The following is an 18,347-nucleotide window of genomic DNA, read 5'->3' as shown; positions in this document are numbered from 1 at the left end:
TGCGCGTGCGTTCGAGTAATTATAGCGAGGATAATTCCCTCGACGAGTCCTCGCGCGAGCTCCTCGTCGCAAATGGCCGCCGTAAATCCGTGATTCTTACCGCGGTCAATTATAATCGCGCATGTGCGCTAATCGCGCCGCGTCTGTTCGCGCATGTGCGAGTCCTCGTCTCTTGAATCGGGGCGTAATGTCGATTAATGGAAACGGGTTTCATCAATTTCGCGGTAAATTTTATACGCAGCTTTAGACAGCCCGGCGGGGGAGTAAGAAGCGAATGGAGGGGGGCGAGGAGTACTGACCGTTGATTCTCAAAACGACTCTCCCTCTCGCGAGGAGAGAGACGAGATCACTTGGCGATCCATCGGTTTTCGCGATTGTGAAGTCGAGGTGTATATTTGCGCGAGGCAATTAGGGCGGCCGCGGAAAAATATAACGGGCGACTCGTGAGAAATAGATCCCATCTTGAAAGCACGAGCCGGCCGGCCCTGCTCTTTTAAATCAGAAAAGTGTGTAACAACGTGGTCGAAAGACGTCGTTGTAGGACACGACATTGCGTTTGTCTAATTACAGCAACACGTCCTTTCTCGTGCAAAATGGCCGGCGGCAGGCTTTTTCGTCTAGAACCAGATCGCTGATTAATGAGGCGCCGCGAGACGCGGCGCGACGCGACGGGACAGGACGGGACGGTCGCGTGTTTACATCGCGCACGCGCAATTGACTCGCGGATCGATTTTATGCGCGGATTCATTACGAGCGCGCCTCGGAGCCGAAGAGTAATTGGACGCGCGAATTATTCCCGCGGCAATGCGTGATCGACGACGAGAGGCGGAGGAGAGACGGGGGGGCGTATCGATCGCAACCATGTATGCGCGGCTCGTTTTATAACGTTATTATCATAAACACGCGATATACAAGAGAGAGAGAGAGAGAGAGAGAGAGAGAGAGAGAGAGAGAGAAGGGTGGAGAGAAGGACGGAAATGGAGATAATGCCGAAGGATCATGGCGGCCGGCCGGTCTCGGTTCGCGATCGCGGGTCGCGATCCAATTCGCGCTCGTGCCGCGTTTCCCTTTGCACCTACGCGCTCCTCCCAGCTGCGCTCTTTTATGGGAGAAATCAATTTGCATGTTTCCGCGGCGCGTAGATGCAACCGTCGTTGAATCAAGAGCGGTGATGATTAACGAGGCGGCGTGTCTCGTGAGCGCGGAGACCACACGAGCGCGATTAAAAGGGCCTCTCTCGTTTCGACTGATTCGGACGTCCCGAGGACGCCGCAGGCGGAGCGAAAGAGAAAGAGAGAAATGGGTGATGTCAGGGAGTAAGGGGGCGGGAGAGAGAGGGAGAGACAGAGAGAGAGAGAGAGAGAGAGAGAGAGAGAGAGAGAGAGAGAGAGAAAGTACGCGAGGGGGTGCGAGAGCTCGCTGGCGACGCTCTCGCGGGACTCGCCCCGTATAATTGCGCACGGGTGCAATCGCGGGATCTTCCGCGGCGCGTCGCGGCGCAAAAAGACGAACAAGTTCGAAAAGTGATACGGACCGCGGCTCATAAATCAATAGGCGCGCTGCCGAGGATACGCGACTTTCTCGACGGAGCGGCTCGCGAGCGCGAGCGCGATGATTAATGGCGGAGCGGAGCGAGCGCGCCGCTTGATAAATTTCCGGCCGAGGGGGTAAACGCGGATGAACGAATCGTCGGGAATGCGAGCGATTCGGGCTTGTCGATTGAGCGGCGCACAGGACACCATGACGACGCTTCGGAGAGAGCCCAAGTGCACGATGGAATCGGCCATTCTGCTTCTCGCGGGAATGAAGGAAACTCGTCTCGACTATAACACGGGATCTTTATCGCGTAACTGGCAGGAAACAATTACTGAAGCGAGAGACGAGAGAGAGAGAGAGAGAGAGAGAGAGAGAGAAGCAGAGAGAAGCAGAGAGAGGAAACAGAGAGAGGCAAAGAGACAGGGAAGGCAGAGGGACAGAAAGAGACAGAGAGAAAGAGAGGGGGAGGGAAGGGGTTAGAGAGCTCTCTCGATAGATTTCGGCAATCTGCACGGAGCGGCGCTGTTCCTCGTTCCCGAGGAAGCGTCAAAGGTTATCGTTGCCTGCGTTTGTCTCCTCTCTCGGCACGCTATATACATAAGTCTGCTGCTCCCCGCGGCTATTTCGCGTTATCGACAGCTCATGGAAACGAAAGCATTTATAAATAGTGAGACATTAATGAAAGAGAGAGAGAGAGAGAGAGCGAGAGAGAGAGAGAGAGAGAGAGAGGGAGAGAGAAAGAGCATATTCCATCGCGGCGAGATATTCGCGCGAATACGCGAGTATCGATGGAGACACTCGATCCTCGGGAGCGTTTCGGGCGTTTGAAAAATGCGCGCTAGGGGGATCCCCTCGGGACATTTACGGGTGGGACGTGGTGGGGATGATTCCACGATGGAACGCGAACGATAAGTCAACGACGGTTCTCCGAGGTTGCGTAACCATCGACGTGAGGCATCTCTGGTATTTCGGGTGCGGGGAATTTCTTCTTGTTTTTTTTTTTTTTTTCACGAGCACTGCGACTGCATGCGTGGAAACGCTTTCCCAGCGAGGTTACTTCGAGTCCCTCCGCGGAGTGTCGTTCACCCGACGACACGATTTCGTAGTCGTCCTTGGCGGACTTATCGCACTCGTTAGAAATCGATTAACGAGATACCGGCCGGCCGGCGTGGCGACGAGAGAGAGAGAGAGAGAGAGAGAGAGAGAGAGAGAGAGAGAGAGAGAGAGAGAGAGAGAGCCGACACCTCACATTAGACTATCTAACCCAGATAGATAAACTAACAACACTAATGCGCGCCGTGCCGTATTCCTCCGCGATGTCACTCCCGGTGCGCGTTGGACGATCACGCTAATTCCTCCGGATTCTTCGCCGCTCTTGCGTAACACAGCCGTCCGCTCGCGCCGTTTCTCTGCATTCCTCACGCTCCTGGCTCGGCAATAATGTGGACGAGGACAACGTCGCCGAGTGATAAACGCAAATTGCAACGCACAGCCGCCTTTCTGTTTTCGCGAGGACTCACTTTCGTAATCGTTTCACTCTTTGGTGGGATAAAAAGTGTCCCACTTTTTTAGTATTTATATATAGACGGTGGAATGTTTTCCATCCCAATTTGAAATATTAAAATAAACACAGCGGTTTAATTCATCGTTTATAAACAAAGTGAGCCTGCTTTGTTACATTTTTTTTTTTATTTTTTATAGGAAATTTCTGTGCAATTTCTGCAATCTCTTTTGTCCTAAATTCCTGTCGTTCCTCTCATCCTTATCCTGTCCGACCATCAGATAATGACATCCATTATATTCTCATACCCAAAAAAATGTAATTTCAGCACACTAAGATTAAGAGGAAAATATCACAAACATATTATTCTTAAAGATAGAAGAATTATATATTATATGTATAATGCAAATTTTATTGATTTTAATATAAATTTCCTCTTATCTTACAGATTATTTAATCTTTTTTTAAGAGGATTATTATTTATTTTTACTGTACTTTATTTTTACTGGTTTTATTAGTTCATTTAAAATATTATTATAATGTATAGCGAAAAGTAATATATATATATATAGATGTACTTCTGGCTCCAGTTCTACAATAAGTAGGCACGACTAAAATAAAATCATCATAACAAACAAATTTCCAATCAGTTTTGTTATGGACTTCATAGCTACAAAGATCATCATTATAATCATTTGTATGAAACATAATTTCATACAAAGAAAAAATATATTATTCAATTTCTTGCAATAGATTATAAACTATATTTAACCAGATATGGGTAAATTATCTTCCTTATGTGTTACAACAATACACATACCTTTTTTAAAAAACGTTCCAAATATTCTGACCCGTGAGCACATGATTATTTTTTCGTTCATGGAGGTAAAGTATGACAGAACGAAAGAAGCCGACATCCAAATCAACATATCCCTCTTCATGTAAGAGGAAAATTAATTGATATAAGAGGAAATCCACTTGGAATAAGAGAAAAACAGTTAGAATAATATCTAATAAATTTTAGATGAATGGTTCACTTCAATCGCTTTATCGAAAGAGGAATCCTTTTTCTGTAAAAGGCTTCGCTTCGAATAGGATGATGAGACTGTGGAAAACATCACTTTACAAACAGAATACCTTTTTTTCTGTGAACAGCAATGACGACGTTGAACATTTTACAAGTACCACCATTCGCTTGAATTCGGCGCTTTTGCTGATCCTGCCGTCACCGGTCATCGGCGCGGCGGTCCCCGCGGCGACGACTCAATGTCTCAATCGAGAGCGAGAGAAAGTTGCAGCGCTTCTTCCTTCCCGTCGAACTCCACGCGCGACGCAATCTTATCCGACAGAATTTACATCTTGTTTGTCTCCTTCTGAGTTATCCTCGGAAAAGCAAGTGTCCTGGGGAAAACACCGGACGCGCACGCAATTTCGTCACAGCATAAGACCGCTCGTCAGGCTTTCTTCCACTGACTGTGTCGCCGCGTCACCACGTCATTTTTTTTCTTTTTTTCTTTTTTCTTTCGAGAGAAATTCTCGCCGATACAAAGAACTTTCGTCGCGAGCTCCCCACCGCCGCCGCCCCTTTCTCGAGTGCTGCGAAATCGCGTGTACTCCGGAAGGAGAAGCTGTGGAAGGAGCCCCGACGATGAGACGGCTAATTAAGTTTAGTGGCCCGCGAGAGCGGGTTCGCACGCACTCACGCACTCACGCATTCACGCGCGCGTGCGTGCATTAATACACTCACCTACACGTCGCGTGCTCGTCTATACTTGGCCTCTCGGCCACGTCGAGGCGTACAGTCTCTCAAAGGTCCTCGAGTGCATCGTATCACGCTGCTCCTCTCCGCGAGCCAGCCAGCCAGTCTGCTTGCCTCCCTCCGTTCCCTCCCCGTCTTTCTTTCACCACCCTCCTCCTTCGCCGTTCGTCTCGTATCCGCTCCGTGCGTATTTATCTCTTCGTCTCCTCCGCAAGCGTATCATCGTCCGCGCGCGCGAGATACACTCGGGTCGCGGATCGCGTTCCGACGGAACAGTGCACTCTTTCATCGAATCGAACAGCGCGCGCGCGCGCGAGGGAGAGAGAGAGAGAGAGAGAGAGGGGAAACGATGCAACGCGCGTCGCGAGCGCGAAAGGCGCGGAAGCGGCGATAGTTCGCTCTCGATTGAGCGTCGCGCTGAACGCGACATGTCCGTGGGAAATAGAGGAAAACTTCGGTGATACACCGTAACGACCGCGCGGGCCAATCAATCTGGGAGTGACTTCCCGCAGGGAAAAAGAGAGAGGGAGGGGGGAGAGAGAGAGAGAGAGAGAGAGAGCATCTCGTCGAACGTTGGCGTGAGAGCACGCGGCGAGCGCTGAACACGATGTGGTTCAAATACTACAAGGGATACTACGACGTGCGCAAGCTGGAGCTGGAGTTGGTGAGTGTCCTGTCGCGATTATGTCCTGACTGGTGATGGACGATGTTGGGGAAATCGAATTTGTTTCCTCCGAGATTAATATTTTTTTTTCTTTTTTTCTTTTTTTATCGATCCTCTTTTGCTCGATTTTTCGCACAAATCGATTCTGTTCGACAGAGATTCGATTTTCGATATCCATTGATATATTAGGAATGTGATTTAGTTTTGAAGATTTTTCTCTTCTCAAAAACTGATTTACTTGAGTAAGATAATGAACGAATACCATGATAAAAAATATATTTCCTTCGTTTTCTGCAATTTTTTCCCATCTTTCTGGCAAGAAATGGATTTCGCGACGATAAAAAGATTCTTCTTTCGAGCTGATCCAATTTTCAACAAATTTCCACATTTGTTCGAAGTTATGAAAGCGTACATCCTCTAGAACATATTGCATCGACCGGAACTAATGATAATCGGATGGAGCAATGTCTGGAGAATATTGACGTTTGATTTACTGATAATGCAACATGAGGTCGAGCATTGTCATGAAGAAGGATCACTTTGCGTCGTTTACTCACAATTGGTGATCGCTTTTTGTCCAATGCTCGCTTCAATTTCTCTAATTGTTGTCGATAACGATCAGTTTGTGACAGTTTCATTCGGATTTAACAGTTCATAGTACACAATACCTTGATCCCACCAAATACACAGCAATACCTTTGAACCGTGAATATTGCGTCCTGGAATGTCTTCGATAAAACTGACATTTCTAAGAGTGCCATCTCTTGAGAAATCCTCAAAACTAAATCACATTCCTAATACTCGTCCATGTTGTTTTGTTTAGCGAAAAGTTCAACTGGGGTCGGACAGAATCGGCTCGTACAAACATCAAACAGCAGAAAGAATCGATTTCTCTTTTAATCAATCTCTTTCTGCTCAATTTTTCCACAAACTGATTCTTAATAGAAAATCGAATTTCGAGTTTTACATATTTTCTCATCAATCTTATTTCGTTGAACGAAGAATTCAATCGGGCTCAAAAGAATTGACTCATGCAAAAATCGAACAGCAAAGAATCGATTTTCTTTATATTAATTCTTCTTCGCTCGATTTTTCTACAAAGCGATTCTTCTTAATAGAGAATCGAATTTCGAGTTTCCTCTTCGAGAACGAAGAATTCAGCTAGGCTCAACGTTCGACAGAATCGACTCGTGCGAAAATCGAGCAGAAAAGAATCGATTTGAAAAATCAATTCTTGAAAGAAAAGCTCGCTTTTCCGAAAATTATGTTACAGCCTTCGATCATTTGTATAATTTCATCGGATTTTCGATACGCATAAATCAGAGCAGTCCAGATTATTCCACGTGCCTGCTGTAGAATGTGAAAATCCGTGTGTCCATTTTGGGGCGAACGAGACCGCTCGGCGAGATCGCTGAACGATTTCGTCCTTCTCACTGCCTGTTTTTCATGTTGCGATAATAAACTTCGCGCGATTACTTCAGGCGAACTCATTGCCGAAGATTCGTCCGTTGACTTCTCGTTTGTATCTCCTCGACCCGGCTTTATCAAGGCATTCTATGGAAATGCCACCGAGAAAGCTCGTCGCTGAGTTTGTTCGCTGGATATCTCCCGCAGGTCCTCGACTCTCAATCAGAGAGGGAGAGACACGCACTAGCCTCGAGACGAGGAGAGTCAGTCCATCGAATCACGTGCATTATGTCGCGTCCTCCGCACCGAGTGTGATCGATGAACCTGCGGCGGTCGTTAATACAGAGGCGTGCTCGTCGCGTCCTTTTAAGGCGAATCCTTACGAATTACGTTTCGCTCGCCGCGATAAACTTCCCGTTAGTAATCCCTCCTCCCCACCGCGAGAGCCCGGAAACACCACTCACGCTATCGAATCCAAGTACTCCATTTCCCCCCCCCCTCCTCGAGAATATTCATCCGGAGTAAAGCCCCAAAGATTAAGAAAGAAGCGCAAGCCTCTCCATGCTTCCCATGGTCGCCATATTGGGCCCACAGCTGTCTAATGGTCTGTTCTTTTTAGCTGCACCGCTGAACCGGTGCAATGAGTTAGCGTGAGAAAAAATATACTGGTCTCACTCTAACTCATTGCACCAGTTTAGCAGCGCAGCTGAAAACTGACAACTGAAGAACAGCCACATTTGTAAACAAAGCAACCTGCGTATCTGATGCAATTGAAAATCACTCAGAAACGTTCCTATTTTAATTCCAATATTGTAATTAACGTTAAATAAGAGATTCTTCAAGTTATGGAATATTATATCGAGTTGAGAAACGCAGACCATCTTGGCACGTGACGTCAACATTTCGTTAAAGTAAGTAAGGTTATTATCACAATATGATCTTTTTTTTGTTTGTCTCATGGATGTCTAAAATGTTTTTTATAAGGAAATAACATTACAAATATATTATTTTGTCACTTACGATATACCAGTTGAGGTTCGATTTTACACAAAATTCATTACGGGACCAATATGGCCAATCAGCGAGCGAGACACTGCTTTACAGTGGGCCGAATGAACAGAAACGCGGCCAAAATAGGAAAAATCTGAATGATTCAATATCTGTCAATCACCGTCAGATGAGGAACACACTGAAAATTAAAAAAGTATTGGCGAAAATTAAAAGTTAGATAAATATAGATTATACAAAATAATTATATATATTATAAAATGCAATATATAAAATATAAAAACACAAAAAATATAAAATATAAAAACGAAAAAAAAAGCGTTTTCCCCTTTCGTATGAAAATTCTTAAACATTCAATGTTTATACTTTATAAATTTCGTAGCGGTGGTACTCAGTGGTACTTTTTTTATACAGCTAAAAATAAATTTTAGATCGTCATGCATCAATCTGTCTTCAGTGTCCTTTTAAAAAAATGGAAGAACTAGATATGAACAATTGAAACGTTCTGTAAGATAGGAAATGATCCATACTCTCAATAAAATTTCTTCGATTTTCTTAAAAAATATTTTTGGTTATATATAACAATTTGCAAAATTCTAACTTATAGAATGGGAATCTCTTCATCTAATTTGTTTTCATTTAGTTGCAATGTTATTTAGTAAAATATTATTAAAATAAACATTTAGATACTTTTAGAAGATAGATTGATGTAGTGTATGGGTACAAATTATGAAATTAAAATTTTTCCCACTTGGCCGCGTTTCTGTTCATTCGGCACACTCTGCGCTTGCGCATCTTTTTTAATTCAGGGTTTTAATCCGGAGTCGTTATTCGACTGACGAAATTCCAACAAGGTCCTCTTTCATTTATCGCGGGCATTTCCTCGATGAAAAGAGAAAGAGAGAGAGAGAGAGAATTTCCGAAAAAGAGGAGAGGGATCCTTTGATACGAAGGGAATACAATTGTCTCGTCAGGACGTAGCGTGAATGACGCGCACTATCTCATTTCTTCTCGCTGGACAGTGTATAACGATCGTTTCCCTCTTGTTGGACTTCTTCCAGTCGCGCCGGTTATTTCGATGCATCTCTTCGTGCATTGCTCTTCTTCTTCTCCTTCTCCTCCTTCGTCGTCGTCGTCGTCGTCGACGGCGTCTTTGCGACTCCCGACGGCCCACTTGTCGCGCTTCTATTTTGGCGCCGTTTCGAGCTCGTCGTTTTCGCCGTCGCGTGTCCGGAGTATCCGGTTTCGAAATCAAAAAAGCGAGACTTCACCTTTCGTCGTCGCCGTGCGATAAATGTGCGCGCGCGAGTGCACGCGATGGCCGAAGGCGAACAGACGAGAAAAAAAGGAACGAGGCGAGAGGAGAGGATCAAGAAAGACGATCCTAATTGAAGACATCTTAAGTCCGTGTAATGTTACGCGCTTGTCATTAACCCCGAAGCGCTGACTTCATCATAAGCGCGACCCGGCAAGCGCTCGCGATTTAACATAATCTTCAACTGTTAATGACGGAAATATCCGCGAAGAGGAAAATAGCGGGAGGAAAATGAAGAAAAAATACTTATGACAGACAAGTATTTTTTTTTCTTTTTTAAAGGAAACTTTCCTTTCCGCGGATATTTCTTATCCCTGTACCCCTATGTGGCCGCCGTATTGGATCCATCATTTTTCATTTTCGAAATCCGACCTCAGATCTGCGACTCGGCGACCCAAAGGACATAAACTCGCAGAAATTCGTCGGATAGAAAAGATTTGCCGCACAAAGGGTTGATTATCTTTACGAAAATAACTTTACTATATAGTGCTACTATGGTGAAATAACATTTGCACTTTTATTCTGTTATATTCGTGTTAGTTGCTAGTATTTTTTTAATTCTGCCTTTTTAATTTTTTTAATTAGTATTTTTTTAACTCTGCTTGTCATTATTTTTATATTTTCACGTTTGCAGTTTTATATTAATTACATTTATCAAATAAAGTTACTATAAAAAACGCTACTAAATAGCGTACTTAATTGCATTTCCATTTTTCCCTTTATTAACAGCCAAGGGTTTAACGAGATTGTCCGATGTGTGTGTAAGAAAGAGAGGGAGAAAATTCCAAAAAGTCAGATCTGAAATTCCAAAAAAAAAATATCAAGTACCCCCGAGGAGTTCGCGAGTTTATGAAGTTAGCCCTCCATTTCTTTATTTTAAATATTTTGTTAGTTGTTCCCAGTTGTTCTCTGTTTGTTCTATATTTTCTCGTCGTTCTGTTTGTTCTTGAGTTACAAGTCCGAAAACCGAAAAACATGATGGCAAAAAACGGTTATTTTGATTGCCCCCCCCCCCATATTCTGAAAAGTCCAAAATTTTTTGTTGTTCTCGATTGTTCTTGTTGTTCTAAACATTGTTCCCAAGTATTAATTCCCCCAAAGGCTGTATTTACAAAGATATAGCAAAAATAGCATAAAGCGCTCAACTTCAATATTTCTATGTTTATAGGTATCAGTATTACTTCCTGACCATGAAATTACATATTCAAGGTAAAAACAGAGAGACCAACCAGGAGCAACCGTCAATTTCGCCGGAACAAACGTATAATGGGCATTTTATTCTTGGAGAGAGAGAAATTTTTTCGTCTTTTCGACCGATAACGTTGAGTCAGCCGCACCAAACTGCAGAACAATGGAATCTAGGCCGAGAACAACCAGGAACAACCGTCAATTTTGCCGGAACAAACGTATAAAGGGCACTTTACTCTTGGAGAGAGAGAAATTTTTTCGTCTTTTCGACTGATAACGTTGAGCCAGCCGCACCAAACTGCAAAACAATGGAATCTAGGCCGAGAACAACCAGGAACAACCGTCAATTTTGCCGGAACAAACGTATAAAGGGCACTTTACTCTTGGAGAGAGAGAAATTTTTTCGTCTTTTCGACCGATAACGTTGAGCCAGCCGCACCAAACTGCAGAACAATGGAATCTAGGCCGAGAACAACCAGGAACAACTGTCAATTTCGCCGGAACAAACGTATAAAGGACACTTTACTTTTGGAGAGAGAGAAATTTTTTCGTCTTTTCGACCGAGATAACGTTGAACCAGCCGCACCAAACTGCAGAACAATGGAACCTAGATCGAGAACATGACGGCGAAATTGATAGTTGTTCCTGTTTGTTCTCGGTCTAGATTCCATTCTGCAGTTTGGTGCGGCTGGTTCAATGTTATCGGTCGAAAAAACCAAAAAATTTCTCTCTCTCCAAGAGTAAAGTGCCCTTTATATGTTTGTTCCGGCGAAATTGACGGTTGTTCCTGGTTGTTCTCGATTTAGGTTCCATTGTTCTGCAGTTTGATGCGGCTTGCTCAACATTAATGGTCGAAAAGACGAAAAAATTTCTCTCTCTCCAAGAATAAAATGCCCATTATACGTTTGTTCCGGCGAAATTGACGGTTGCTCCTGGTTGTTCTCTCTGTTTTTACTTTGAATATGTAATTTCATGGTCAGGAAGTAATACTGATACCTATAAACATAGAAATATTGAAGTTGAGCGCTTTATGCTATTTTTGCTATATCTTTGTAAATACAGCTTTTGGGGGAATTAATACTTGGGAACAATGTTTAGAACAACAAGAACAATCGAGAACAACAAAAAATTTTGGACTTTTCAGAATATGGGGGGGCAACCAAATAAAACTGTATTTTTGCTTTTCCCATCGTGTTTTTCGGTTTTCGGATTTGTAACTCAACGACAATATAGAACAAACAGAGAACAACTGGGAACAACTAACGAAATATTTTAAATAAAAAATGGGGGGCTAGCTTCATACACCTGGAGTCCGCAAGTTTTCATCTCGAAGTCCACACTCGCCAGATGGAAACTGGAATGCGTCGGATTCGTCGTTGGCTGTTAATAATGGGAAAAATGGAAATGCAATTAAGTACGCTATTTAGTAGCGTCATTTATAGTAATATTGTTTGGTAAATGTAATTAATGTAAAACTGCAAACGTGAAAATATAAAAATAATGACAAGCAGAATTAAAAAAGTACTAATTAATCGGCGATCGAAGAACGCGGACAGCTCGATAAGTAATCGTGATCGCAACGAGACCGCCGGGCATCTCGATGGGAGATAAATGTTATCAGCGATTCGTTTATTCGGCATAATTGACTATTCGCCGTCGAGCTTCCTGCCCGTCGGTTGAATTATTTCACACCAGTCGCCCTCGGCTGAACATACCGAGCGAGACGACCGATATGAAACCGCGAAGAAGGCCACCCTTCCCGCGCGGAATTTATCGGCCGACCTGCTGCAGTTTGTTTCGCTCGATGAATTCGGATATTGCCATCGTAGATGGGCCGCGTCGAGCTGAATCATTCCTATCGGTGAATTACGTATCATTTCATGCGTTTATAGTTTTATATCGACCCTTAATTGCTTGTGGCAATGATAAGTGTACTTACCAGCTTTTTCTCTTTTATTTTTACGATGTACTGTTTAATGGAAATAAGCAAGATCTCACATTTTTCTGACACTTGCTTTACATATCTTCCATGGTTTTTATATCCGATTGTTCGTTTTCAACTGTTTATTAATAAAGTAAAAGAGAGCGATTTTTAAAAAAGAATTTGAATTTCTTGGAGAAGTACTTAAGGTCAGAGGCTGAAAATTTTACTGAATATTCCTCACATATGGGATTATATGTATTTTTGCAAAATTTTTCGCACGTTAGATATATTTTTTATAAACAAATTATTCAAATAAATTTCTTAAATCTGAAAGATGATGCATCTGATTTATTCAGATTTACATTAATTTACCCCAATATGGAAGCATCTTAAATATACTGTATCGGCCATTATCAATTTTTTAAAAATCCGACTGCAGATTTGTAATCAGCGATTCAAAAAACATAGAAACACAAGATTTCACAGAAATCCGTCAAGTAGAAGAAATGTGCCACACAGAGGATCAATGACCTTTATTAAATAATGTTACTAAATAATTCTATTAAATAACATTAATTACGTTTCCATTTTTATCTTACTATATTCGTGTTAGTATCTCTTTTATTTGCACTTGTCATTATATATTTTTACATTTCCACATTCATAGTAGTTTTATATTAATTACATTTATTAAATAATATCATTATATATATATATATATATATATATATATATGTAATACTAGTTGCATTTTCATTTCTATTTTATTATATTCGTTGATTGTTAATGTTTTGTATTTACATTTGCCACTGTATCTTTACGCAGTTTGCGTGCGAGCGCACTCGCCAATATCGTCGCAAATATCCGATAATTAGTCTCTCATCCGCGCGAGCATTAGTTCGCGACGCTCTTCCCGAGAGCTGCCCGTTATTTCTCCCGTTCGCTCTCACCTTCTACCTGATAGCGTGGTAACTGGTAAAGGGTTGCGGAGAATTCCCCCTGCTGCCGGCGAATTTATTTGACATATCTCAGTTAAGTGTAGCGAGCGCGCGCGCGGAGCAGCCCGACGTAGAAATTTCCCCGGAACGTGCAATAAATTCAGCCGATAGTCTTCGTATGGCGTTTACGACGCGGAAGTCGGTCGAGCACTTCAAAGAACGCAAGCGAAAAGCGAAACTCGCGGCTCGAGCGCGTCCGTATGCTGGCGCGACCAACGACCGCCGTCGGTATTACGCTATCCTCGCTATGTAACCTGTTCCACGTGGTGTTTCAATAATCCGCAGTAGGCTTTAACCCGTTGAAGACCACGATTTCGCATTTCACAAATACTCTTGATCAAACAATCACAGCACGGCGGCAGTCTGTTCATTTCCTGGAGCTCTGAAATTTGCATTGAAATTATTTTTATCAAAAGCTCATGGACACATGATGAAAATATTAGACTGAATATGAATGAAATATTATATTAATCAAAAATCATTTCTTATTTTTCTTTTTTTCTTTTCTTATTTTTATTTAATATTTTAGAACTTTTACATTTCCACACGTGTCTTTCTCAATAGTTCAATATTTCGCAGTTTCAACACCTAATTATTAAGATTTAAATGACAATTATTTATATAAATTATACTGCTTTAAAATGCATTAAATAATTACTTGTAAAAAATAAATTACTTGAATTTAAATAATATAAAATAACTTTCTACTAAATAAGAAGAAAGCGACCCTTAAATAGAACTCTGGTCGCGATAATGATTTTTATTTTTATTCGATATTTTATAATTTTTATTTTTCCACACGTATTGCATTAGTCCGATACTTCATTGTTTTAACACTTGATTATTCAAATTTAAATAATATAAAATAACATTACTTAAATTTCTACTAAATGAAAAAGAAGTGATTCATAAAATAGGACTCTGGTCGTGGATGATTTTTAATCAATAAAAAAGATATCTTTTTAAAGGTTATTATTATTCAAGAAAAACCTAACGACCAAAAAATGTGCGTAACATAAGTTTTTACATGTAAACTTTATAATACTTACCTTTTTAAACAAAAAGATAAAAAAAGGCGCCAAGTACAAGCGCAACATATTGCGCACGTATTGTGTTATTTTTAGAAATTTCCAATTAAATTATTCTTTTTTAAGGTATATATGTGTACATAACATAAGTTTTTACAAGTAAAACTTATAACTATAATAAAACTCTACAACACTATTCTACTATACAAAAGAAATTATATATTAAAACAGTAGCGCCAACTGAGAAACCTAACATATATACATTTATTATTATATACTTAATAATTATTGTATACTTAATATTTTTAGAAATCTCAAATTCAAATTATTTCCTTTTTTTAAGATATATATTATGTTGTGGTGTTGTGTACATAAGTTTTTACAAGTAAAAATTATATCGTGTTATAAAAATTTAACACGTTTATTAATAGTGTCCAATATTAAAAAAAAATATCTGTTTAAAGGTTATTATTATTCGAGAAAAACCTAACTACAAAAAATGTCCATAACATAAATTTTTACAAGTAAAATTTATCATTATTTATTAGAACACTGAGTTATATGGTTATTTTACTTGTTATTGTAACAATTTAATTATTATAACAATGCAATAAAAAATGTTCAATACAAAAAATCTTGGCGCGGCTGCACCAAATTTTGCTTCCTATTTTTTAAGGCCCAATCGATTGGGACTAAAAAACCTCGATCGATTCAGCCATTGCTGAGGTATGAATATCTCACCTTGTCTGAACTCGCAGTTTCGCGTAATATAGGCACGGTGCGCCTCGCTCCGTTCGGGCGCAACTTCGTTGCGCTTGAACTTGGCGCGAGGCACTACCGTGTGCCTCTTGATTTTTATTCAACATTTTAGAATTTTTATATTTCCACGCGTGTCTCTTTTAGTAATACATTATTTCACTGTTTCAACATATGATTATTTGAATTTAAATAATTTAAAATAATATTACTTAAATTTCTGTTCAATAAAAAAGAAGCGACTCGTAAAGTGAGACTGTGGTCACAAAAATGATTTTCTTTTTTATTCGAATTTTTATATTTCCGCATGCGTTTCTCTCATTAGCCGAATATTTCAACGTTGTTTCAACACTTGGTTGTTTAAATTTAAATGACTTGAAGTAACATTACTTAAATAAAAAAGAAGCGCCACCTAAGTGGAACCTTAGGTAATGAATTGACATATCGGTCAGGTCGCTTCAACATTTCGATCGAATCGATTGAACAATCGGCCGGTCTGTGAACGGGGGGAGGGGGCAGGGGCTGTCGATGGTGTCGAGGAGTCATCTTCTCTTGACAACGCGCGCACTTTTTCGCCTGTCTAATTCCGTCGGCATTCTCGGGCCTAAGTGCATCTTATCTTAAGACGTTTATTTATACCAGACGCATTTAAGGAGCGTGCACCGCCGCGTTTATAGAATCGCCCCGCGTACGTCGGGGTGCATACGAATATAAAGTGGACGATTTGGCACCTGGTCAAGAGACAGTCTGCGCGAATGGTCGACGATATTCTGAATTCTGCGAAGGGACGAGATAGCGTGCGGGCACGGGAAGGCACGGAGGCGCGCGAGGTTCCACGAGGAGACCGAGCCCCGCGCGCGCGCACGTGTGTATGTGTGTATGTGCTGAAAGTTATTTCGAAAACTGGGCTTGCGGTGCATTGACCATGCGCAATCTGCCGCGGTGTTCGGTCTACCAGCCGTCTATCTCGTCCTTTTCGTTGAATTTATACAAAATTACCTGCGACTCGACATCGCCTGATGTGGCTCTTCGCTCTCGCAGTCGAGTGTTCCTTCCGCAGCATCCGCTCCTGATGGCCAACCTTTAATCCTTTGTGCGGCACATTTTCACTAACTGACGGATTTCTGTGAAATCTTGCGTCTCGGTCTCTATCTGTTTGGGCCGCTGATTTTACACATCCAAAGTCGGATTTCAAAAATCCAATATGGCTGCCAGATATAGAAGTAAATCAGTGTAAGTCTGAATAGATGTAAGACGCGCGATATAAAGGTTTCCCAGATCGTTGATTGCGAGTTTTATATCAGATCTACAAAATTCACTCGAATAAAAAAGCTAGCGTGCAAAAAATTCTGGAGAAAATGTATCTTAACGTGTGAAGAATATTCGGTAAAATTATCAGCCTCTAATCTTCGATCCTTTCGAAGAAATTAAACTTGTTTTTAAATGATTTGTTTGTAAATAATTAAAAATGAACAGTCGGATATAAAAATCACGGGGAACAAGCGCAAAGTGAATTTTAATACATCAGAGGAATGTGAGGTCATACCTTGGTTTTCATTGGATCGTAAGCGTACATCATAAAAATGAAAGAGAAAAAGGCTAAGAGAATTGACAGTGTCGATTCCGGGTATCCGAGATTCTCAGATAATATTTAGCCGCTCAGGTACAGAAATACCTGGGTTGCACTGTGTCAATATTAGCCTGGCTCTCTTGGGAAATTCGCATTATATCTTTCGCGACCCAGGCTTACCCAGGCACGTAATCTGACCCTGAAATCGGGGGTGTTGACGCCGACGCGGCAGGCGGCGCTGATCGCGATATCTTAAATCTTGCGCCGTCTGGGCGCGACTGGAGCTTATTGTCAGTGGCCGTGAAACGCCATCGGATCAAGCTCGGCCCGTAAAATCGACGATATATCGCTCAGGTCGGTCTAGTTGACCTACATGGTGATCGTATGTCTCATCGCGCTCTGTCCCTCTTTCTCCTTTCTCCGGAAACTCGCTGGCTCAGCGTACAAGTCTTCTAGCGCCGTTCGAGTTTGCCGTATTTAACCTTTAGAGCAGGGGTTCCCAACCGGGGGTGCGAGGAAAAGTGATTGTAATTAATAATGATTTAACCCTTTGCGGCATGGTGGTCGATATATCTATCGACCGCCTACCTCGAAGTCATTTTTTTTTATTTTTCAAACACCAAATAGTACATTTTATTACTTTTTTTTTTGTAATTTTATTTTAGTAAGAGTCTTAGTAGTATTTGGTAGGGTGTAATTTTTTTTATTTTTTTATTTTTAGTTAATTTTGTTATATAAATAAATAAATATAAAAAATAGTGGTTTTTTCACAAAAGATTCGTGTCAGAATTAAAGAAGAATCATGAAGTCGCGAAAATCAGTATACTAGAAAAATACAAAATTTCTGAATCCGCTAGCAACATCAGGCCCTAAAATATTATAAATATTTCTGAAAATTATATATTAATTTTTTCAGATCTTTGAATACAAACAACTTGTTATAGTTTCGAAATTAGCGGAGATAGAAACATAAAAATTGAAATTATTTTTATGATACCCAATAAATAAAATTTCTTGCTTTTAAATACAAATTTGTGAGTAGATTCTAATGTTTGGATTTACTAAACTAACATTGCATATTCAAATTTCGTAAGATTCAGTTTCAAAGTTGTTTATCATCTGAAAGTATGTTCTCATTAATTTTTATAAAAAATTAAAAATGAATATCTAAAATAGCAAGATTACTTGTTTTTTAATCGAAATAACGTCAGCAACAAAATACATTTGAAATTTTTATGAATATTCTCTTTTTTATGAAAGTCAGTTTATGCTTCTAGAGATTGTACTTTGAAGTTATAGCTTGGTATTTGATTGGTATTTGATTGAATTTGAATATAATAACGCTAGTAATAATACATTGGAAGTGCCCACCAAACTGACGAAAAATATCCAAAATCATGAGCTGCCATATTAGATCCGTCATTTTGAAAAAGAATCGTCAAAATCTGATAGCAGATTCGTAATCAGCGACCCAAAAAAGCCCTGTACATCAATTTTCATCAAAACTCGTTTAATAGAAAAATGTATGCCGCAAAGGATTAAGATGAATAATTCGACATTTTTACCGTCAAATTAAAAAAATGTTATTTAATTATAAAAATTTAGTTATAAAAAATATATATTTTTTACATATATATTTGTATTTGTACGTATTTGTACGTATATATTCATTACGTATCACTATGTGAAGCTT

The 18,347-nt window shown here is 40.7% G+C and overlaps 1 protein-coding gene across 5 annotated transcripts in view; it reads left to right on the top strand.

Annotated features, from left to right (window-relative positions):
* Positions 1-18,347, top strand: part of LOC105186062 (uncharacterized) — a 531,705-nt gene that overhangs the window by 451,804 nt on the left and 61,554 nt on the right. The window contains exon 1 of one of the 5 annotated variants that reach the window (XM_025302353.1): positions 4,140-5,460. The exons of the other annotated variants lie outside the window; for them this stretch is intronic. Coding sequence (XP_025158138.1) covers positions 5,404-5,460 — 57 coding nt within the window. The 5' untranslated portion in view covers positions 4,140-5,403. Of the gene's footprint in view, positions 1-4,139; positions 5,461-18,347 lie in introns of those variants that run through there. 5 annotated transcript variants of the gene reach the window in all.

This window comes from Harpegnathos saltator, unplaced genomic scaffold (assembly GCF_003227715.2).
Source record: "Harpegnathos saltator strain DR-91 unplaced genomic scaffold, Hsal_v8.6 scaffold486, whole genome shotgun sequence".
Lineage (NCBI taxonomy): Eukaryota > Metazoa > Arthropoda > Insecta > Hymenoptera > Formicidae > Harpegnathos > Harpegnathos saltator.
Note: the sequence above shows the minus strand (reverse complement) of the source record. Positions and strands in the feature narration are given on the sequence as shown.